Source organism: Melanerpes formicivorus, unplaced genomic scaffold (assembly GCF_026170545.1).
Source record: "Melanerpes formicivorus ecotype bairdi unplaced genomic scaffold, bMelFor1.0.p_v2 SCAF_2, whole genome shotgun sequence".
Taxonomy (NCBI): Eukaryota; Metazoa; Chordata; class Aves; order Piciformes; family Picidae; genus Melanerpes; species Melanerpes formicivorus.
The window spans coordinates 39930011-39953215 of NW_027142354.1; the positions used below are offsets into that span (position 1 = coordinate 39930011).

Sequence of the window (23205 nt, forward strand, 5' to 3'; positions counted from 1 at the left end):
CCAGGTGTGCCAATGCTGTTTGTTATCCTCTGGGGAGCTGTCAAGTACCTTTATGAAGATGAGGGGTTGGTTTAGTTCTGATTTTTCGAGCTGTCTCATTTGTGCTGTATGTGTGCACCAGCAGGTCATTGTTTGCTTTCTGTTCAGTGTGGTTTGCTTTGGCAATGTGCTGAAACCTCACGTAATTGCTTTTGTTTTGTCTGAAGGTCTTGCATAACATTTCAGAAAGGAGCATACTTTTCTTTCTGATCAGAATTTTCTGCATGTCTGAATAAATCTATCCTTTTACAGGTCAAGCAAAGGTATGTTTTGGTTTTTGGTAGTTACAGTATCAACAGTAGAAGTCATCATACCTAACCAAGACCACTCCTGATATTGTGCTTTTGGCAGCAGCCTTTGCAGTTGTGCTTCAGAGGAAGGCAAAACCCTCCCATAGGATTCTGCCTGCAATTTGTAGTGGTTAGCTTATGCCCAGCAGGAGAGATAGGATTGCCTGTTCTTGTCAAAGCTTCCATTGTTTAAATCTTCTTAAAACAAAGACATATTCTCTGTCTAATTACATTAGTCTTGCTGAAGTCAACTGTATCACACACAAGACTGCTACCAAACACAACATAATCATTTTCCACTTTTACCATCATGACTGTTCCAAAAAACTGTCTGTATGTATTGTGTACCAAACAGCTTTGTAGTTTGTTTATTTGTTTGGATTTTGTTTGCTTAAAAAAAAGGAAGAATGTAGCTTCGTGTTCTCAGTGACAGTGACTGCCTGGGAGTATTTGGGTAGCTTTCTTCTTGATGAAAAAAATAATTTTATGCTATTTCCATTTTATTTTAAATGCACTATTAGGTGGCATTCTTAATTTCTAAACAATTGAGCCACCACTTTTCACAGATGGTCCTTTCTCCTTCCCTCCCTCCCCCTCCCGCCTATTTTTCCCTCCAGACATAATCCTTGCTGAAGAGATGCTCCAGTGTGAAAATTCACTATAATCTGAGCCATCACAGATTTAGTTGTGGGTTTTTTTCTGATATTTTTGAGTATTTAAGAACCTTTTTTTAATTTATGTTTTGTTTTTTCTTAGCACTGTGAAACAAAACAAAACAAAACAAAACAAACAACTGCCTTTTCAGGCTTGCACAATTCTAGGATTTTCTGACCTCAGGGCTGAACTGATAACATTCTGTAGTAAGATTGTGGCCATACTGGTGTGTATGGCACATTTTTTTGAAATTATGGGAATAGAGAATATGTGGCCTCTGAAAGGTGACATTCCTTGGCCATATCTTCCCATATCTTGGTGCAGAAAATGTATTCAAAGTGCTCATGCTGAGCCTCCTACATTATGTGGTGCTCAGAGACAATTTATGTTTTCTATTAAGGAAAACTGACACTCACTGCCTTCAGCAGACGTAAAAAGGGGCAATTTTGCACATTATTGAATTTTCTAAATCTTGTATAAATATTTGTAAAATACAGCAATAAAGAACCAGCAGCTCCTCTGAAAGGCAAGATTTCTATGCCTTGGGCAGGCATTTGCTGGAGCAGCCAGGGAGATCTTTCATGCTGTTTGCCATAACCCTGTCACCATGGATGTGCAGTGGGCTGTAAATTTCATTTGTGACTTAACTACTTCCCTAGCTGTGAGGAATAACTGGAAGTAAATGTGGTCAGGGCTGGGAATTTGAGGCAGCCCTATGAAGATAGCCATTTGAATGAAGGACTGGATCCTGCAAGACTTACTTCCAGACTGGCTCCTTTTTCTAATGCATGTGCAAGTGTTTAGAAAGCAGTTACTGTTTTAAAAGGTGAGCTATTGAAAAAGTCGTTGTCTAGATTATGAATACAATGAAAGGCAAGCTGTAGTTCTTACTCATTAGATGGCACCAAAAAGAAGTGATGCTTACACAGTTTTCTTTCTTATTTGGAATTAATTGTGGCAGAAAGATAGTTAGGCTACAGGCTTTTTTAAAAACTGAGCCACTCAGTTGTATCTCTTCAAGGTAAAAATTCAATGTTTTCACTTCTGGAACAAGAATAATGGATTGGTTAAAAAAAGGCAGAAACTTCCCAGGATCATTTATTTCATTGGGCCAATTCCTCATGGCCAGCTCTGAGGTTATTAGTTGCCAAGCATCTTCTGAGTGGTGCTGAACTGCAGGGACAGATCCTGAGCACAATAGAGGGTGTATTTATCAGTGTGGCAATTCCAGAAAGCACAAATGGACAAGAAATCATATACAAATCTATCAGTTTTGTTTTCTGGACACTTTAATAGCAGCGATGCTTTAATGTGGCTCTAATGGATTCTTCTTTTTTTCTTTAAGTTGAACATACTTGTATAAATTTTTAAATGGCTAAAACTGCTCTTTCCTATAGGAAGCAAATTAATGGATGCATAATTTTAGCAAAGTTAATGTAAAGAATCATTTCTCAGCCTCTGTCACCATCAAGAGATTTTAAAATTGCCTGTTTCCACTGCAGCTAGTCAGAAATTCCAGCCGTGCTTATTACCCTGTTGATCTTGAGGGGTTCAAATAAAATTAATTTCAAAAGCTCCATGAAGCTCTCCTCTAGTCACACATACCAATTAAGAATTAGTTCTGTTACTCAAATTCCAGCTGGGGTACGCTGGTGGTGCACAATAGGTACACCTCAGTTCTCCAGTATCTAAAATACAATTGAATTGTAAGTTGTGAGGCTGCTGGTTGCAATCATATCCTGAATTACATTTAAATTAAATTGAAAGGAAAAATGAAATCTTAAGCTCTTCTTGGGCTTTCAGCACTTGCAAAAGAAAATGGAATTGCCACAGCCAAGCTGCTTCACTTTCCTGTCTCTTTAGTGACTGCTGGTGAGTCTGTTGTAGCATGGATCTGTACCACATGCCACACGATATGCTAGTTCTTCTCAAGTTGACCTGCTTATTAAAAGGCTGGGGAGTGTTTTACTTTCCAGCAGCACTACCCAAGCTGAAGTTTCACACAAGCTGAGCTGAGCATATATATGTTTTGGCAGATGCGATTTGAAGATGAAGAGAAACCTTTTTTATGAAGGAATCTGTTTTCTGTAGTGCTGTTTCAGAGTTTGTTTCATAGCGTGTGTAGCTCAGAAACAAGCTGGCTTCACTAACTATTGCTTTTGAGTAGTGATGAGCAAAATGGCAGGAGGCTAACAAAGTTATGTTATAGAAATATCAAGATTGATGTGGCTGTAGTAACAAGTGAAGTGGCATGCAAACACTGCCCACCAGCACCTGGGCCATTGTGCACATGTGGCACATCATACAGGTGGAGGTGGGTGACTCTGGCCAGAGTGGGACCTAAAAGAACTAGTGTTCACTTTGAACCAGTGATCCTAGACTGTGGCTTTCAGACATCACTTCTCTTGTGATAGTTATCTAATATTGTTCAAGGATACAGGAATTTAAAAAGCTAAGATGAGACTTATGGGGAAAATTAAGTATTCTCTTGCCTGCAGCATGTTACTTGGCAGAAGGCTCAGTTGGCCAACTTCACTTCCTTACAACTTTTAAAACTCCCTTTGGCCCTAAAACCTGTGCATACACACTGAAGGAATTGGGAGTTTGCTGACTTAGTTGCCTTCTCCTAGTTGAAATTAGTAGGTCCTTTTTGAGAATAAGAACAAATAAAGTAGCTGACTGAACTAAATATTGATATGAGAAAAGAGATGGTAGGTAATAGGATAAAGAACAGTTAAATAAAAGGATTGGAAATTGGAGACTCAAGAATAATAAAAATATAATACAGAAAGGGCAGGAACCACGCAGGAGAGGTCTGACTCAGACAGGCTTCCCCTTTTCTCATTTCAGCCACATGACAAATTTGACATTGGTTTTAATGGAATAAATCTTCACAATTAACTGATGATAACTCAAAGCAAATTGTGGAGAAGAGCTAGCCATTAGTGGGCAAGAAAGGCCAGTGAGTGAGTATTATCCAGTTGGATTATAATAGCTGCAATAGTACAAAGCATTCAGTGTTTCTAAGAAGTGACTGCATCTGTTTCCATGTCAGCATGATGTGCTTTCCTGGTATCCAGTCCTCAGTATTTGTTTTCTATCTGCATTACTGTGACAGAATGAAAAGTTGAAGATTGTAGTAATGTACTGAAGCTTTTTCTTCTTGTCTCCTCCTTTTTGCCATCTTTCTAGTTGTTGGACCAGAAACTATAACATGAATTACTGGTTGATCATCAGACTGCCTATTCTCATCGCTATTGGGGTGAGTATGGGACATGTGCAACAAGTTGGCAGACTTCCATGAGAACAGGACATGATATAGTACAAAGAGCAGATGTGCACATGACTGTTGTGTTTGTCCAAAGGCTAATAAACTTTGAGGGTGGTGACATTTTAATTCAGAAATGTCTTTATGAAACCAAATTGGTTTCTGTCACTGGAATTCACAGCTGGCATTTTGTTTGTTTAATTTGGCCACATACTGTCACGTTGTAGCAGCAGCACATGATAACAGAACAGCATGCTGTAGCAATCCTATTAAATCCCCTGTGCAGAAAGCTGTAACAGGTAGTACAAGGAGGTAGAGGATAATATTCCAGATACTGGACAACAGAAGAACAACAAATTGTGTGGTATTGTGCAGAAATGCCACATTCTGCTGCCACAATACTGTGTCAACCACCTGAAGGGAGGTTGTACCCAGGAGGGGGTTGGTCTCTTCTCCCAGGCAACCAGCACCAGAACAAGAGGACACAGTCTCAAGCTGCACCAGGGGAAGTTTAGGCTGGAGGTGAGGAGAAAGTTCTTCACTGAGAGAGTTGTTAGCCACTGGAATGGCCTGCCCAGGGAGGTGGTGGAATCATCATCCCTGGAGGTGTTCAAGAGGGGACTGGATGTGACACTTGGTGCCATAGTTTAGTCATGAGGTCTGTGGTGACAGTTTGGACTTGATGATCTTTGAGGTCTCTTCCAACCTTGGTGATTCTGTGATTCTGTCAGTCTCAGCCTTCCAGACTAGGAAAACAGGACAGCCCATACCTTTACTCTCACTCCCCAGAGATGTAAGCTTGCTCCTCTGCTTTTTTTTTAGTGAACTGCCTGTGTTTTTCAAAGGTGACCTGTGCATTCACAGAGAATCCGGTACAATAGAATTCCTTAGCAAGGAGCTGGGTTCCTTGGCAAATTCTGCAGCTGCAAAGTAGTAGGCTGCACAAGAATCTACACATGCATACACAAACTATCTTCTTTGAACACTTATGCACACGTTTCTTCATGATGATATAAATGCTTTTTTGATTTCTCCAGGTAAATTTCCTGATCTTCATAAGAGTTATATGCATCATCATCTCCAAGCTACAAGCTAATTTGATGTGCAAAACTGACATAAAATGCAGGTATGTCGTGCAGTGGTCTGACACTTTTCATGCCCATCAGAATGGAAGTAAACTAGGAGGTGCATGAAAGGAATGGATTAGCAAAGGTGGTTAAAAATCTCAGGCCTTGGGTAACACACAAGTGTCATGCCTCACATTAGTATGACTGCTTGGACAGTCCTCAGAAAACCCTCCTGGCAAAGCTAGGGTAGGCATTTCATCTGTGTTACAGGTGAACAGAAGACTTTATCCCATAAGCCCTTCTTGGGCTTTCGGTACTTGCAAAAGAAAATGGAATTGCCACAGCCAAGCTGCTTCACTTTTCTGTCTCTTTAGTGACTGCTGGTGAGTGTGTTGTAGCATGGATCTGTACCATATGCCACACAATATGCTAGTTTCTCTCAAGTTGACTTGCTTATTAAAAGGCTGGGGAGAGTTTTACTTTCCAGCAGCACTACCCAAGCTGAAATTTCACTCAAGCTGAGCATGTTTTGGCAGATGCGATTTGAAAATGAAGAGAAACTTTTTTTGTGAAGGAATCTGTTTTCTGTCGTGCTCTTTCAGAGTTTGTTTCATTGCTCTCTACAGCTTCCTGAGGAGGGGAAATGGCGAGGAAGGTCCTGAGCTCTTCTCCCTGGCTTCCAGTGATAGGACACATGGGAATGGTTCAAGGCTGTGGCAGGGGAAGTTTAGGCTCGATATGAGGAAACATTTCTTTACTGAAATGGATGGGCATACCCTGGAACAGGGTTCCAGAAAGAAAGAAAGGAGGTCAATGCCCCAAGACTGTCAGTATTTGAGGCATTCAGATAGCAGTATAGGTCCCTTTCTAATGAAATATTCTCTCCTGTCCTATTCTTATTAAAAAATAAAAAATAATATGAGGGATAGAAATAAAAGCTTTACCTTCAATGAAAATCAAGACTGGTCCTTTTGAGTATTGCTTCTTGCTCTTGCCAGTTCTTATTCAGTTCTCTTCTAGGGCAAAGAGAGTAACTTGCTTACAAGTTGGGTTAATACTTGTAGGTTTCTTGAGGCTGGATTTGGCCAGCAGGCAATCTCAAACACATAGCTTTAGCCTATAGAAAGTGTGAAGCTAGAATTATGCCCTTACTTGGCAGTAGCATGAGCATCCCATGCAATGGGTGGATGTTGCTGTTTACCCCTTATAATGCAAGCTGGGGCTGGTTTTGCCATCTGTCTTTGTCCTCCGCAGCTCTGGGCTGAGTACCCACTCTGGAAAGGAGGGTGGAAGGGGGCCTTGGCCAAACATGTTGGGCCAAGTTCTACAGTATTTGGGGCATAATTCTGGGCATATGGTACCTTCACCACAATGCCCTTATAGAAAGTTCCTCTACATCTTTCCCATAGGCCCACAGTGGGTACTGGAAGGCCACCACAGGGTCTCACAAGAGCCTTCTCCAGCTTAAAAAGACCCAGTTCCCTTAGCCTGTCCTCATAAGAGATGTGCTCTAGCTTTCTGATCATTTTTGTAGCCCTCCTCTGGACCCTCCAACAGATCCATGTCATTCTTGTGTTTGGGTCTCCAGAGTTGGATGCAGTAGAATAGAATAGAATAGAATAGCCCATTGGAACAGGCTGCCCAGGGAGGTGGTGGAGTCACCATCGCTGGAGTTGTTCAGGAGGAGACTTGACAGGGTGCTTGGTTGCATGGCTTAGTTGGTTGGGTGGTGTTGGATGATAGGTTGGACACGATGATCTTGAAGGTCTCTTCCAACCTGGTTAATTCTATTCTATTCTATTCTATTCTATTCTATTCTATTCTATTCTATTCTATTCTATTCCATTCCATTCCATTCCATTCCATTCCATTCCATTCCATTCCATTCCATTCCATTCCATTCCATTCTATTCTATTCTATCTCCAGAGATCCCTTCCAAGCCCCAGCATTCGGTGATTCTGTGATTCATTCACTCTCTTCTTATTGGGACAGACTTTCAATTTTTAATGCATAGAATGTTTCAAGAGCGAGATGTCAGGTTTATCACAGAAATGTGAAGGATTTATTTTTCAGGTTTTGATCTGTTGGTCTAGTTTGAAGTTAAGTATTTCAATGCTGGAGTTCTCGAAACAGCACTTTTTTGGTGTGCTCTTATCACAGAATGGGGTTGCCTTTTATGTTACCCACTTTCTTTACCTCACAAGGAAGTCTGGAAATCCTAATGTGTATTTAGAGCTCAAGGCAGAGCAAAAGGACTTATTTTAATGAGTTGTAGATTTTGCTTCCATACTTCTTTTAAATGTATATAAGACCTTTATTTGCCAAGGTAAAATTTGCTGTGGTGGAAGAGGGGGAATTTTCCAGTTGTGATGGATAGAAGCCTTTTGGAAATCTAGCTGTAAATTTATCCTGTCAAGGGAGAAAGCCCTTGGCCTCATGATTTCTGCAAGCAGCAGGAAGGTTTAATGCAGGTGAGCCATTTCTCAGACATGCATGTTTATTCATTTCTACATGTTGCTTGTTCAAAACTCTGCTGTGTAAACAGGCTTTGTCAGAAAAGGATTTAACCGGCAACAGAGCCTTCTTCCCTGATAAAGGTTATCGTCTTGGTGGCTCATTCAAAGTTGGTGGTGACAGCCAGAAACTTTGAGGAAGCCTTTTATCCAGAAGTTTTCAGTTTCCTGATGATAACAAGATTAGTAGTCAATGATTGCTGTATTGTAATTTCTTTTCTCTCCCCCTTCTTTTCTGCTCAAAGACACTGGAAAAGATTTTGGGTGGAGGGAATACAGACCTGCCATGTTGGAATGTGTTCTTTTAAAAAAGGACCAATCTAGGTGTCCAAGAAAGTCACCAGTTTAGATATGTTTGTGTATAGAAAGAAAGAAAGTGTTTTGCTCCTAGGCCAATCCTTTCTTCACCCATTCCTTTGATGAAGAGAAGAGCTCACTGTTCAGTGTAGCTGCAAATCCCTTTTCTCTACAGAACTGGAGTACTCAGCAAAAGGATTTTCTTTAGGGAGGTCTTAATTACTCAGAAAGCCTTTTCATAGGAATTTGCATGGCTTCCTGTTTAAGGTCCAAGTATCCCATCTAGAACCATTAGCATTCCTTAAATGAGCTAGGGGATTGCTACACACTTGCACTATTGTTTAAACAAGGCAGTGTCTGTCTCCCACTTCTACCTCTATCTCAGGCAGGTAGTGGTGGAGCAGAGCCTCTGTCATGAAACTTTCTGGTAAGCTGCACGCTTAAAAAGGCTCCCTATCCCCTGATGCAGTGGTCTGCTTACATCCACTAGAGAGCTGCATTTCTGCTTACCTGTATGTGTAAAATGTTTAATTACAATAGTTGGTTTGATTCACTATCTCTTGGTCCTTGTATATGAAGGACATTGGCAGGACAGTGGATGAGCTGACAAGAGCCTTGCCTGTGGTATGTAAAATCCCTCTGCGGCAGTACAGGATGGTCATTGACTAGAGAGAAGGCACTTTTACAGATGACCCAGGGATGCTAGAGAGCAACAGGTAGAACTCAATTCAGTGTGCCCTTGTGACAGCACATGCTGGCTGCATACCAGTCCACACTAGGAAGAACATATCCAAAAGGTCCAGGGGGTGACTGATCCCCTCCATTCAGCACTTATGAAACTGCTTCTAGAGTCCAGATTGAGTTTCCCCATACAATAAAAACAATGTCCTGTGCATCAGTTTTGCACTGAGCTAGTTCAGTGGCTGGACTGGGCAGCAAGGAAAGAGGTACTGAAAACTGGTTATTCAGTCTAGAGAACAGAAGACTAAGCAAGGATTTAATTGCAGTGTCACGCTAACTAATGGTGATTATTCAGTAGATGGAGCTGGAGTCTTTTTGAAGGTTCATACTGAAAGACCCAGGGGCAGAGATCACAAGTTACAGCAAGATAAATTCCAATTGCATATCAGAGGTGATAAAAAATTCACAGTGAGAGTGGTTTGTCACTGAAAGAGTGGCTGTGGAGGACCTTGGAGATATTCAGAAGTTGGCTGGACACAGGCCTGAATAACTGGAGTTGGACCACAGACCCATCCAACCTGAATGATTACATGATTCAGAATAGCCGCCAACAGCCCTAGAGCACACAAGATTTAGCAAGTACTGACAGACCTGCTAGTTCAGTGAGTTTGTATCTACTGAATTGTAATAGATTGTTGTGAGATGTAGCTAGGTTCTGTGGTGCATGATAGCCCTATGGACTCTCATGTGAGGCTCAAGCATCTTCCATTATCTTGTTGGGTGGATAACATGTATGTCAGTTGAAAGAGGGTAGAGCAGCAATCTTGTGAATATTTTCCTGTGGTTGCATTCCTGAGTATTGCTCTCTCATGGGTAAAAAATCCTTTATTTTAGATTAGTTTGTCTTTTTTTCCTTTGCTGTGTCATTGAACTTGCCATTTAAATCATGCAGTCATCACTCACTTTAGGACAGTTTAACTGCTTTAACAAAGTGTTCTGCAGTAACAGTTACTTAAAATGATTTGAGGATCTAACACAGCACAGAGGTGGGAGGGAATAGCATGTACTTCTCCTTTTGCCAAGATAGTTTTTTAAAGATTCCTATTATTAATAAACTGTATCTTTCAGGCTCTTAACAAGGTAGGTTTTGGTCATCTTCCCTACTTAGAGGTGGGGCAAAGGGATGCACAGGAAAATGTCTTAGGTACAAGAAAGCACCTGGCCTGAGTTTGGAAGATTTTCTAGGTGAATAGAATAGAATAGAATAGAATAGAATAGAATAGAATAGAATAGAATAGAATAGAACAGAACAGAATAGACCAGACCAGGTTGGTAGAGACCTTCAAGATCGTCACATCCAACCTATCGTCCAACACCATCTAATCAACTACACCATGCAACCAAACACCCTATCAAGTCTCCTCCTAAACACCTCCATTTTTTTTCTCTTTGTGATCTTAGGTTGGCCAAGTCTACACTGACTCTGATCCCACTGCTGGGGACCCATGAGGTCATCTTTGCCTTTATTACTGATGAGCATGCCAGAGGGATGCTGCGCTTTGTGAAGCTTTTTACTGAACTCTCCTTTGCTTCTTTCCAGGTAGTGCTCACTCTATGGCCATGTGGATAAGATATTTGCAACTGCTGTTTGAGCACCTGCTTTCTCTCTCATTAGTTGCATATTCCCTGTACTTTATATTTCTCAATTTAGCACTGGATATCACAGGATTATGACAGTGGAAGGGAAAGTATGAGGACTGGTTTTTAATAGCCAACTTAGATGTTAAGTGTGACACAGTCTTATTTTCAACATCTTAAATATACCACAATAAACTAGTATTCCTATCCAACTATTAATATCTATTTCCTATGGGACTTCTCTAGGCAATAATGTAATTTCCTGTAATTGTATAATGGCACTGCTTTAAGCAAATATTGTGTTTTCTGCAGTGTTTCTGATACTCTTTGGAATATGTGCTGTGAGAGGTAGCTGTGTGAGGAGGAGGAGGAGGTAGCTTTACTGTGACGTTTATTTAGCTTTTGCCTACAGTAAGAGCATTTCAAAAGAGTCTCCTTGTCTAAGGGCATCATTATTTCCCCCATTTTCTTGCTTACCTTACCCCTTCCCCATTTATCAAGTACAGAGCTGTATTTAAGATCACTGTGAATTGCTCACTAATGTTTATAACTTGCAACCAGGTTAAGGAAAAAGATTAGGAAAGGAATCATTAGAAAAAAAATAACAGGTTGAAGCAAATAGTAACTCCTTTTTCCTAAGATCACCTGCTTTGAGGCATAATTTAGTCAGTCCTCTCCTCTGCTATCAGAGCTGACTGTCCCCAGTTTTCAGTGTTAAAGGGCGCATGCTAGTGTGAAGCCTCTAGTCCTCTGCTAGTTGGTTTGGTGAAGCGAGGGAACTGCTCTGCTCACTGCTTTTCTGTTTTTTGTTGATTCCAGGGCCTGATGGTTGCAGTCCTCTACTGTTTCATCAATAATGAGGTAAGAGAGACACTAGTTCCAATTTGCCTTATCAGCATCCACTATACAAAAAAGGAAATTGAAAATGGTCTTGAGCTGCTAAATTGTCCTTATTCAGGAATTTTACTTTTTCTACAGACTTTCATCTGTACAGCTACTTAGGATGACTCCTCAGACAAATGTTGTTGGAAGGAATTCAGACAGTATAATTTAGGGCTGCTGTTTGTAGATTGGAAACCTTGCAAGTTATCTTGTTCAGATTGTATGGTTTGCATTGCTGGAGCTTTTATTAAGAACTATAGCTGTTCTTCTTAAGCTGCCTCATAATGCTTCTTATGTGCTTGCTTTGGTGAATGTAGGAAGGAGCAGGGTCTGTTTTATTCTGAGAACTCAGCTCAGTTGGCTGGTGAGGTGATTTGGTTTCATGTGGTTTCCCTATGGCCCACCTACCTGACAACACCATCATTCTCTCATTCAAACTGAACTTTGTGGAGTGGTGAGTTCTTACAGAGGAGATGTAGTTAGGGCTTTGGGTCAGTTGATAGCAAGTACCATCTTCCATGGCTTCTGCCCTGTTGGGTGAAAGAGTATTGTTTTGTTTCAGTATTGCAGTAATCTCTAAATTGTTCCTAAGTGATTACTTTTATTCATTCAGCAGCCAGGTTGGCAAGGGAAGCAAACACTACTAATTTGGCAGTACATTATTAAGTTTCAATGTGTTTTGCATTCATGTAAAATCTGCTTTTAAACATGAGACAGTAACTCAAGATCACCTATTAAGAGACAGGCCTCATCAGAGAATTGGAATCAATGGTAAAATGTCCTACTTGTGTCATTATGGGCAGGCTAGAATCAACAGAAAAGCAGCAGGTGTCGCTGTTTTGGGTGACTGGCAAAAGTGACAAACATACATTTGTGGTAAGCAGAGTACAAAGATCAAGTTTATTCCTGCAAGCAACACATTTTAGCACAAAAACAAAAAGGGGGAGTTTAAGTTGCTCATTAGGAGAGGAATATTTCTTTTCACCAGTGCCTTTTCTCTTCTGTGCTGTTGAAACTGCTCCTGAGCAGTGAGGCGGCGGGGGGGTGAGAGGGGGAAGGGGATGCCGGTGTGCCCTCCACCTATTTATTCGTCTCCCTCATAGTCAAATCCCTCTTTCTTTCAACTACCCCTTTATTTCCTCCTCCTTTTTGTCATTGCTCCTGCTTGGTATCTTTCAGTGTGTCACTAAGTAAGCACCACGTAGTAGCCATATCCACAACCTCTTCATCTCCTTTCGATATGGCATTCCACAAATGTCTACCCAGCTTCTGCCACACAACGATGCTGAAAGCAGTAGTAGAGGAAGGCTTGAAACCTTGCTGCTTACTCCACAAAAGTAACCTTTGTAAGTCATAGTCTCCAATTTTTAGACCTCTATTTCAGTAACGATTTCCAGGTCCCAAGGACTGAGTCCTCTTCCTTTGTTAAATTTTGTCCCATTATGATCCCAGTGGCTCACCTACCTCACCCGGGCAGGTGTCAAAGTTCAGGTCTGGACCAAAGGCAGTTTACCCACTGCTCTCAGCTACACTGGGCTCCATCATCGCTGCCTCTGCCCGCAGCCTCAAATCACGTTTGTGGGTCACCAGTTGTTGGTGGTTTGGGTGACAGACAAAAATGACAAACACATGCTTGTGGTAAGCAGAGTACAAAGACCAAGTTTATTTCTGCAAAAAACACGTATTTGTATGCATGTTATGTCAGTGTGGCTACATCTGTTTGGTTAATAAGCTTTTCTCAAGATTCTTATTGGTTAGTGATACATTGATACAGTTACTTGCTGAGATAGGTCCAGGTTTCTTCTTCTGCTATTCTTCTGTCTCAATCTTGCAGCATCTCTGCCTCAAACAAACAACACATTCAGCCCAGGGACTCTCCAGACATTCAAGGGTACACGACAATGTATTCATTCACAGGTACATAACAATAGTTTCTCATGGATACACAGCAATATTCTCAAGGTCAGTCTCTTCTTGGCCTATCAAAGGGTCCACAGATCACAGTTTCCATCACAGGATCCATCACAATTTCCCACAAGCAGGTATCCTGAATTAAGCCCTGCAGGAGGCTGTTCACTTTTGTAGCTTGTGGGCAAGATTTTAAGTGAATGTGTTAATTGTACTGCTTACAAAAGTCAGAGGTGGGTAGCAGCAGGCCTTGCTCCATCATGAATTAGAGAATACTTCTTTAAAATGCCTTGCACAGTTCAAACAGGTGTACCTTAATTCTGACTTGCAGGACAGTCTGCTGGTGCATCATGTGTTTGCTTCACTTCAGCCTTTGCTCATACAGTGCTTGATGTGAGCGCTGATGGCAGCTCACAAAGCCAACTGTATCTTGGGCTGCATCAAAACATACAGGGCCAGCAGGCCTCTTTACTCTGAGACCTCGCCTGGAGTACTGCATCCAACTCTGGAGACCCAAACACAAGAATGACATGGATCTGTTGGAGGGTCCAGAGGAGGGCTACAAAAATGATCAGAAAGCTAGAGCACATCTCTTATCAGGACAGGCTAAGGGAGCTGGGTCTTTTTAAGCTGGAGAAGGCTCTTGTGAGACCCTATGGTGGCCTTCCAGTACCCACTGTGGGCCTATGGGAAAGATGTAGAGGAACTTTCTATAAGGGCATTGTGGTGAAGGTACCATATGCCCAGAATTATGCCCCAAATACTGTAGAACTTGGCCCAACATGTTTGGCCAAGCCCCCCCTTCCACCCTCCTTTCCAGAGTGGGTACTCAGCCCAGAGCTGCGGAGGACAAAGACAGATGGCAAAACCAGCCCCAGCTTGCATTATAAGGGGTAAACAGCAACATCCACCCATTGCATGGGATGCTCATGCTACTGCCAAGTAAGGGCATAATTCTAGCTTCACACTTTCTATAGGCTAAAGCTATGTGTTTGAGATTGCCTGCTGGCCAAATTCAGCCTCAAGAAACCTACAAGTATTAACCCAACTTGTAAGCAAGTTACTCTCTTTGCCCCAGCTTTGTAAGCTCATTGCTTTTTGTGTTTAAGCCTTTGTTGCTAAACTACACAGTTATTGCTAGTAAGTCTTCTCACTCCACTTGTAAGCAAAGTATCAGCCTCTGCAATCTGGAGAAGAAGCCAGACAGGGAAGGGCCGTCGAGCCTCAGTTTACCCCAGAAATCCGCAAAGGAGAGGCCTTTGCTGAAAGCCCCAGAAAGCTACAACGTCCTATTGCTCGGTCCCACCGCGTCGGAAGAGAGCCTGCCGTGTCTTAATGAGGACTGGCCCTCTGAGGGTAAGCCTTTAGACCAGACAGGGAAGGGACTAGCCCGAGTTCGGCAGTCTAAGCGTCTGCTACAGTTTTAAAAGCAGCAGACTGACAAGCCACAACTGTGTGTACCGGCTCGTACAAACAGGAACAGCGCCTGGTCTCATCTTGCATGACCCTTCCCGTCGCGGGAGGGAAGGGAGCTGCTTCGCCGCTCCACAGATGGGGGGCAACTCAAAGCCGGGACTACCCACGAGAGAGGGAGTCCCGCCAGTTCCTTTGAGCCAAGGGGGAGCCGCAGCTCCGTGTAGCAGCGCCCCTCATCCGGAGCCACTTAGCCGGCCCCGGCACAGCGCAGGCCGATCCCGGAGGAGCCCGTCGCTGCTCCAGGCCAATCCCGAAAAGTCCCACTCGCCGCAGCACAGGATCGAGGGCGTCCGAGCCTGCGCACCGGGAACCATCACCCTGCTCTGCAGTGCAAGCCGACTTTGCGAGGCCCGACCCCAAAGGGCTCGGCTCCACCCTGCAGGACCGCTCCCCAGGATGCCAGCAACAGCCCTGCAAGTCCGGAGCCCCCGGCAGGGACCAGCCCTAGCAGCCGCAGTCACGCTGTGGGACCGCTCCGCACCGCCCCGTCCGCTCCCAAGCAGCAGCTCCTGGAGGGACTGCGACCCCGAGAGACCGTCCAAGCCCTGCTAAGGGAGCCCACTGACCAGCTAGCCTATGTCTCGCTCCATCTCCGCTGCCGCGGGAGAGAGAAGACTGCCCCCGCTGTCACCATCTGGAAGGAAGCCCCCCAGCGGGCCCGCCGGCAAATGTCAGCCGCAGCCTCGACCCCGGGAGTCCCCCACCCTCCGGAACAGACCAGCCCAAGAGCCAGCCCTGGGTGACACCAGCTCGCCGTAACCTAGCAACTTGCTTCACTACGAACAGAAGACACAGTGTATCTTTTCAGTTTCACATATGCAGCATCCACTAACATTCAGTTCAAAATCTCCCGCACTTAGCTCGCGTGGCAATTTCTCGTTCGAGCCTCTGACGCTTTGCAATCTTTATGTAAACAGTTAAGCAGCCGCCAACGTCTTGTTGAGTCGCCCTCTGGTGGACAAACCATCGAATTGCACCCTTCGTTCCTTTAATTCTGTAACTATTCTAACTGGGTTCAAATTGTACATATGAAACCAGTTATGGGCTATATCTCACAGTCGGGCACTATAATCTGTATATAAAATAGTGATTAAACAGTTATTAATAATTTTTATACTTTTAAAAAATAATATTTTGATTTAATAATTGATAATTAATAACCTCTTCATGACAGGCATGTGGTGACAGGACAAAGGGCAATGGTTTTAAACTAGAGTAGGGTAGATTTAGATTAAATATTAGGAAATGTTCTTTACTGTGAGGATAGTGAGAGACTGAAATAGGTTGCCCAGAGGCTGTGTATGCTTCATTCCTGGAGACATTTAAAATCAGACTTAGAGCAACCTGGTCTAGTTGGAGGCGTCCTTGCCCATGCAAGGGGGGTGGAACTAGATGATCTTTAAGGTCCCTTCCATCTCAAGCCATTCTATGATCCTCCGGACAGCTTCAGCCAGGCCTCTCATGATTTAGTGCCCAAATAATTTCCTCCATCTGGTATGAGGTAAGGGTACATCATAGCTCAAACCTCAGACAGGTAGGCTTGTTTCATTTGAGGGAACTTGCTGTGAAGCAGCCTGTCTACATTTCTAAGAGGTCCTCCAAATATTATTCTATTACAGTTCTCCTGCCTTTGCAATGTAATATGTAAAATCTAACTACAGTGTTCGTGGCTTCACAGAAAGCTGATGAACAGTATCGAATGAATTATTTTGCTTGTTCCAACTCTTGTTAAAAGAAGGGAGAAAGATTTTGTCAAGCCCAGTCAGCAGCATCTGTAGAAGAAATGCAGACTTTGATTAGGTCAAGTCTCTTCCATTTCTTTCCTGAACTATATGAGACCTTTTTCTTAAACTGAATGAGAAACTGTTTTTCTTCTGACAGAGTCTATGTGCTCAAGTGACTATCCTTGTTTGCAGTACGGTCTATATTTTCACTTCTGTCTGGGGCTCACTGACTCCCTTTCTTTTTCCTTAACCATACAGAGTGAAAGTTTTTTTCATGTCCTTGTGCCAGATCAAGAGCAAAAATTAAAAGTGATATTCATGTCCTTTTATGTACTTGTGGGAAAACATTAAAATATGCTCATATTTCAGTTGGAAAATTCTGGATTTTCTCTGATACTGCTGAGAAGCTAACAGCAGGGTCTCATCAGTTTGCCTGGTATCTCCAATGTTCTTTGTAAAATGAGCTGGGCTTAATATGACCACTTTTTTCTGAAGTTAGTGTTGCTTTCCATAAGAAATATTTTAAACCACAGAAATGATGTATCTTTATACCAGAATTAGTTTATGCTGGTTGAGGCTTCATTCTCTCTAATCTTGCTTCTCTTTTTTGTCTCCTTCCTATCACAATGGAAATACACTTCACTCTTCTACATTTAAAAAATCCATCTGGATTCCAGGACTCATGGATATTTAAAAAAAATAATTACTACTAAATCTTCCCTTTTCCTTTTCATTCTCTATATAGTCTATTTAGGAAGAGACTGGATGAGGCACTTGGTGCCATGGTTTAGTCGATTCGATGGTGTTGGATGATAGATTGGACTCGATGATCTCAAAGGTCTTTTTCAACCTGGTCTATTCTATTCTATTCTATTCTATTCTATTCTATTCTATTCTATTCTATTCTATTCTATTCTATTCTATTCTATTCTATTCTATTCTATTCTATTCTATTCATTGAACTCCTCCAACAGCTCCTTTCCATTGAATTTCAGATTGACTTTCCTTTCACTGTGATTTGTTGAGATGTCTTTTTGCCAATGTTTAACATTTTTGTCATAAGATTCCAGGCATTCACAACATTCTTGCCCATTAGCTCCATTCAGCTCAGTCAGCTTCTCATACCTCTTCCCTTTCTCTTTCAAAATACTCTACATATTTACATTTTTTTTTCTCCACTTCCTCTTTCTCATGGGAACTTTGTTCTTGGTTCCTTTTTTCCTGTATAGCTTATTTCTGGGGAATCTTGTCCCCCTGTGGAAGTTACTGAACTTGCTGAAAGATCTACAGGTCTACTTCTGTGCTCAAGAGCTGACTCTTTACAAAATAAATCTTAATCTATTCCCTTTGTCATACATTCATATCTGTCTAGGTGAAAATGGAAGTTGACATGGACGGCAGAGCTGTTCTTTACCCTTTTCCTAACCTCTGGAGAGAAAACTAATATTCTGTCATTCAGATCAATTTCTAAGACATCATCTCTGAAAAACAGTCTTTTGTTCAGGTCTTCCCATTTACTTCATCTCAATCATGCAGGCTATTTGTATCATACCTCTAGGATACAGCCTGTCATGTCCAGCTAGACTGGAAACTCATTTTCTCCCTTTGACTGATTCTAAGATATTAGTTTCTATTGCTCACTGACTTACTCTGTCAGTAAGTGCATTTGTGCTCTCTTTCAGGATTTGCCTGTAAATGTCTGGGACTTTTTTTCTGATGTTGCCTATTAAACTAGTTATTTTCCATGCCCACAAAAGATGCCAAGTACTGCAGTGGTAATGTGAAGACAGTGCAGTCCCTATTTCGCTGTTTGCTTTCTGTACTTATCAGGCTGTTCTCTCTCGTTCTATTCCCAGACACATTGCCTTTTTCTGGTGTGTTTGTGCAGCTTTGGATGTAACAATTCACAGTTACCACAGTAAAATACAAGCTTCTATCTCAGCATTTTTCCTTCTGTCCTGTTTGGATGTGATACCAAAGAGACAGATTTAATTGTCAGAGATACAGCTGGTTCCCACCAGCACAGTATCCAATACAAGTGCTGCAGCCTGAGGCTGACAAGAAATGCCAGAGGTAACCACCAAGGCAAGACAATTGGTTGTGTGAGGCTTTGTTCCTCTCTTAGGGTTGCCTCCCAGATTCAGTACATCACAGGCAAAGACAGACATAGAATGGCTGGTTCCTTAGGAAGTTTTCATCACAATATGGATGTTCCAGCAGCCTAGGTTTCAGCCTGCACTGGAACTGCCATCAATCTATTTAGCCTCTTGGTGCTTGTTACCAGACCCTAAAAAGAAACAAAAAGGAACCCTCCAGAGAAAGCTCTGAGTGACCCATGTACAGTGACCGTACTTCCAGGCTGAAGTACATACCATAATGAATTGATTACTGTACTTACACCCCTGCCTTTTTGTACAGTGAAAAAGGTTCAATTTTGTGTCTTCTGCCTTACATGTTAAAAGCTAATGGAGGTTCTTACTTCAGTCAAGTGACAAGAACTCTGCCATGGAACAGGAAGATCTAAATTCTGTTCTTGTTTAGCAGTTACAAGACCCTGGATAAGCTTCCAAATGAGTACAGAGGTTACACATTTTAACTCAGAACATGTGACTGGATGAGCATATTTTGCAGTTTAAAAAAAAAGTAGTGGATGGAGATATTGCAGTTGCTATTATAAAAGAAGGGGGAAAGTACAGTCTTTAACAGGCTTAATTGTTGGGTGTGTTTTTTTTTCAATTCAGATTAAATCTTCAGTTTTGAATGGAATAAAAAAAAACTTCTAAATATTCAAAGAATTAAAAATAAATTAAGACATTATATTTTTTTTAATCAAACTGGAAGTTAAAACAGAACTCTTGAGAACACCTGTATTGAGCCAGAAGCCAGTCTTTTCATGGCTGATAAACAAAATCAGCTTAATTTGTTAGTGCTGTTAGGATATAGATTACATGCAGTGTTGCAGCTGAATACAATTTAGAATAAAATAATGAAGATTGCCTAGTGCATGAAAGAGCTTTATTTCTACAAGTATTATTTAAAATACAGAGTACTGTACAATGGACTGAGGAGCTAATTGGATAACTAGAAGCAATAATCTTGCCGTTTTAAAGCATTGCCATGGTGTCATGGTGTCTTTATTTTCCCCTTTGCTCTTATCTAATACTCATGTAAATCTGATTAGCTCCACATTCATTCCTCTTATTTCCTTCTTTGCTTCTGTTAGGTTCAGATGGAGTTTCGGAAAAGCTGGGAGCGCTGGAGATTGGAACACCTGTATGTCCAGAGAGACAGCAGTATGAAACCTCTGAAGTGTCCGGCCAACAGCATCAGTAGTGGAGGCACGGTAGGCAGTAGTGTCTATGCTGCCACATGTCAGGCCACATTCAGCTAAAATTTCTGTAGGTGAATCAGACTGAGAACAATGAACTGTATAATATACCTGAAAGACCCTTAAATACCCAAGCAAGTGGCTTAAGTATGCCATCTCCAGTAAGAAACTTAAGCATATGCTGCTTATTGCCTGCAGGCTTTTAGACAGTTGGACAAAGGTTTCTGGGGAAAACAATCTGCTAATGTAATCAACACATCAGAGGGGAAAAATAATCACATCTAATGCTAGTTAAAAGTTTCTTCCTGTTTTGCACAGAAAGCCTCCAGGTGCCCAAAACTTAACCATAGCATTGATCCAGTCTGAAACCACAGGGTCAATGGCTTATTACTGTTGAGTGGGTGAGCTGTGTGATCGACTGATTCAATTTGCAAGGATACAGAATATGGTTATTTTGAAAAAAATGTATTTAGACTTCCATGGGGATAGGGTAGGGTGCCATCAACAGTTTTACAGAAAAATAACTTAGTGGGACACAACTCTTGCATTTTAGGGAAGAATCAGTTTTGCAGTCAAAGTTTCCCAAAGCTGAAGATGAAAATATGCTCTACCTGTTTTCTGGGTAGGGGATGAACAGTATTCTTAAGGTCTGTCAATACAACAGGTAATGTAGTATATACTTCTTGATGCTCTTGTTAAGTTTCACTTGGGAAAAAAGTAAACCAAACCCACTATGTGATAGAGGCCCCTTTTGCTATTAATAGGTGCATATTATCTCTGTTAACATAGATGGAGATATCCCCTGAAGGCACGACCCTTCCCATTTTTATATCTGGTACTGTCCATTTGGCACACGAGTGTTAACAGGGACAGGATAATGGCATGTGTTTCGAGCAGACGTTTTCTTTCTAAGCCATACTCTGCTGCTTGTGGGTGCAAACATATAGAGGTCAGCTCGTGGCTGCATCTGGCCTTAGCCAATTTCACCTACTTGGGTACTGTTTGGCAGTTCACAGGGTGAGCTCCTCAGGGCTGCCCGCCAGCCCGATTGGTTCTCTCCGCAGCACAGGAGGTGCCGCCCGGCGCCTCTCTTGTCAGGAGGCGGCTCGCAGCGCGGCGCGTTCAGCGTGGCGCGTTCAGCACAGCGGACAGCTCCGGCTCGCGGTTCCAGGGGGGCGCCGCTGCCCCCCCGCCTCCTCCACAGCTCGCCCTCCATCGGCGGCATTCAAAACATCCCCCACAAAACGCTGCTCTAACTTCGGCGTGCTTTTGTCTGTCTGCTTAAAACCAGCAGGACTCTTGCAGTGAATGAATGCATCTGCACTGCTGATTGTTACCCTCCTGCATGCTTACAAGAGCTGCTGGGGAAAACCAGAGGCACCTGATCACATTCTAGCTCTGAGAATTTCACTGTCCATAGGCTTCTCATAATAGGTAACTTCCATGGCATAGCAGATGTTACTTAGCAGAGATTATCATAAAAAAGATTTTCAAGTCTCTCTCTGAACTCACTTTCACGGTGCTCATTGCCAAGGAAGTGGACTGGATATTCTAAGATGTAATTCAGCTTCTTTCCTGCCTGAAGCTAGATTGCTTTGCATGGGATTATTTAGTCATTGTATTAGAATCCAAATTGCCAGCAGGGTAGATTAATTTTGCAATCTTCAGGTTACAATTGAATTAGGGAGGATGGGTTACCATCTCCTGCTATAATGCTTGCAGTTGAGCTCGAAGCGGGGGGAAGTCAAACATGCTTGTAGAAATCCACCACAGTTCTTGGGCTGGCTTGTGTATATTTAGCATGCTGGTTTCTAGATGGACCATCTCCAAGACTTCCCTTCCTAATCACTCACAGAGCTGACCTTGGAATGAAACACCTCGGATTCTTCTTTAAATTTCATAACTAGCTACTGTGTTGTGTGTCCACCAATACAACACTGACTACTACAAGTGTATGTAAAATGCTGGCCTACCGCTTCATTAATTAGCTTCCTGTACCTAGAGAGTTGCTTGATGTTTCTATTTAATATCTAGCCTTAAGTGCTTTGAATAAGTAAAACTGAGGAAGTTAGTCACTTGTAGCTAAAAAGGTGGCACGATGACAGATGAAATTTACAGTTGTATGATAAGGCACACTTGTGGGAATAATTTCACTTAGGAACATTCAAGAGTGGATGTTAGTTTTCCAGGGCTCTGCTTATTTGTGCCCAAACCTGGAAAAAATAAGTTCCCCAAACTTGTGCAGCAAAATTGTAGTTTTGCTATGACAACAGCAAGTTATGAGGTGTTTTACCTCACTGTTTTGCTAGAAAAAGTATCCGTAACAAATAGAAGAGGACAGACACAGGAATGTTTACATGTGTGGGAACAAAGCTGTGCTTAGTTGCCATCACAAGATTCTTTTACCAGTTTTACACGCTTTGAGTTACTAGGCTGCCCATGCCTCTCCTGCTCACTTACGGACCGAGGGCTTTGGGCCCACAAGAATAGCTCCAGAACCAGATGTCACTTACCTTTGTAACTTCTACTTTACTACAAGCCAAGAGAAAATATAAGATGACAAAGTGAGATCTCAGCCAAGCAGAGGGCTATAGTGGATTTTTTTTTCTCCCTCTCCAATTGAGCTCTCACTTTTTCAAACCTTTTTAAATCCCCTCTAAGTACTGAGGGAACAACTCAGTAGAAGTAATTGCCACCAAAGCAGAATTACAGTAATCCTGTATTTTGATAAATAGGTTCAGCAAGGCTCAAACACCAGTTTCTCCATCATACTTTATCTACTCCAGTAAAACCTTTTATAAGCCTTTGTTGTCATTCATGCCATCTCTATGTTAAAATTTATAACATGCATTTATTGAGTAGCATGAATTAAGCAAAGCAACACAAAGCACTGGAAGAGATGAACCGTATGAATTTTTATTTCTTCTGCCTTGCAGCTTCATGCTCGTGCATTGTGGTCACTTGCTTCCTGAAGCATTAAAGAGTCTGTAATTTCACCTGAACATAATGTAGCCAGTTTATAATAAATCAAAACTTTATTTCCAGCATTGCTGCTACAAAATTTTGTAATTTCATGGATGTTACCTTATATTTAATATTTATTTGCATGTATTGTTTTACAAAACTTGCACAGAATCTAACTGTACAAAATGTCAGATTATCGACTCATAGCCATTAGTTATTTTTATCCTTGTGAATAAAGTTTCAACTGACAAAATTCTGTCACTTACTAGTGTATTTATTTTAAGTACCTGAGTACTTCATACTCAGTACTTAGAAGAACAGTTTCTAAGAATGGATTCACAGGTCATGGTTCTCCCAAAGAAACAAAGCTTTAGATTTTCAACTCTATGTCCACTACATCTGCAGAGGCTGTATTAATCAAAACCAGAATGCAGCATCTAATTGTATAGAGTCATCCAGGATCAGTAAGAATAGT

At 41.9% G+C, this 23205-nt stretch overlaps 1 protein-coding gene across 1 annotated transcript in view; it reads left to right on the plus strand.

Annotated features, from left to right (window-relative positions):
• The window catches only part of GLP1R (glucagon like peptide 1 receptor), a 112707-nt gene extending 89734 nt beyond the window's left edge, over nt 1-22973 (plus strand). The window contains exons 8-13 of the mRNA XM_068157564.1: nt 5-65; nt 4176-4245; nt 5289-5377; nt 10272-10410; nt 11268-11309; nt 19662-22973. Of these exons, the coding sequence (XP_068013665.1) occupies nt 5-65; nt 4176-4245; nt 5289-5377; nt 10272-10410; nt 11268-11309; nt 19662-19829 (569 nt within the window). The 3' untranslated portion in view covers nt 19830-22973. The remainder of the gene's footprint in view (nt 1-4; nt 66-4175; nt 4246-5288; nt 5378-10271; nt 10411-11267; nt 11310-19661) is intronic.
• The last annotated feature ends 232 nt before the right edge of the window (nt 22974-23205 follow it).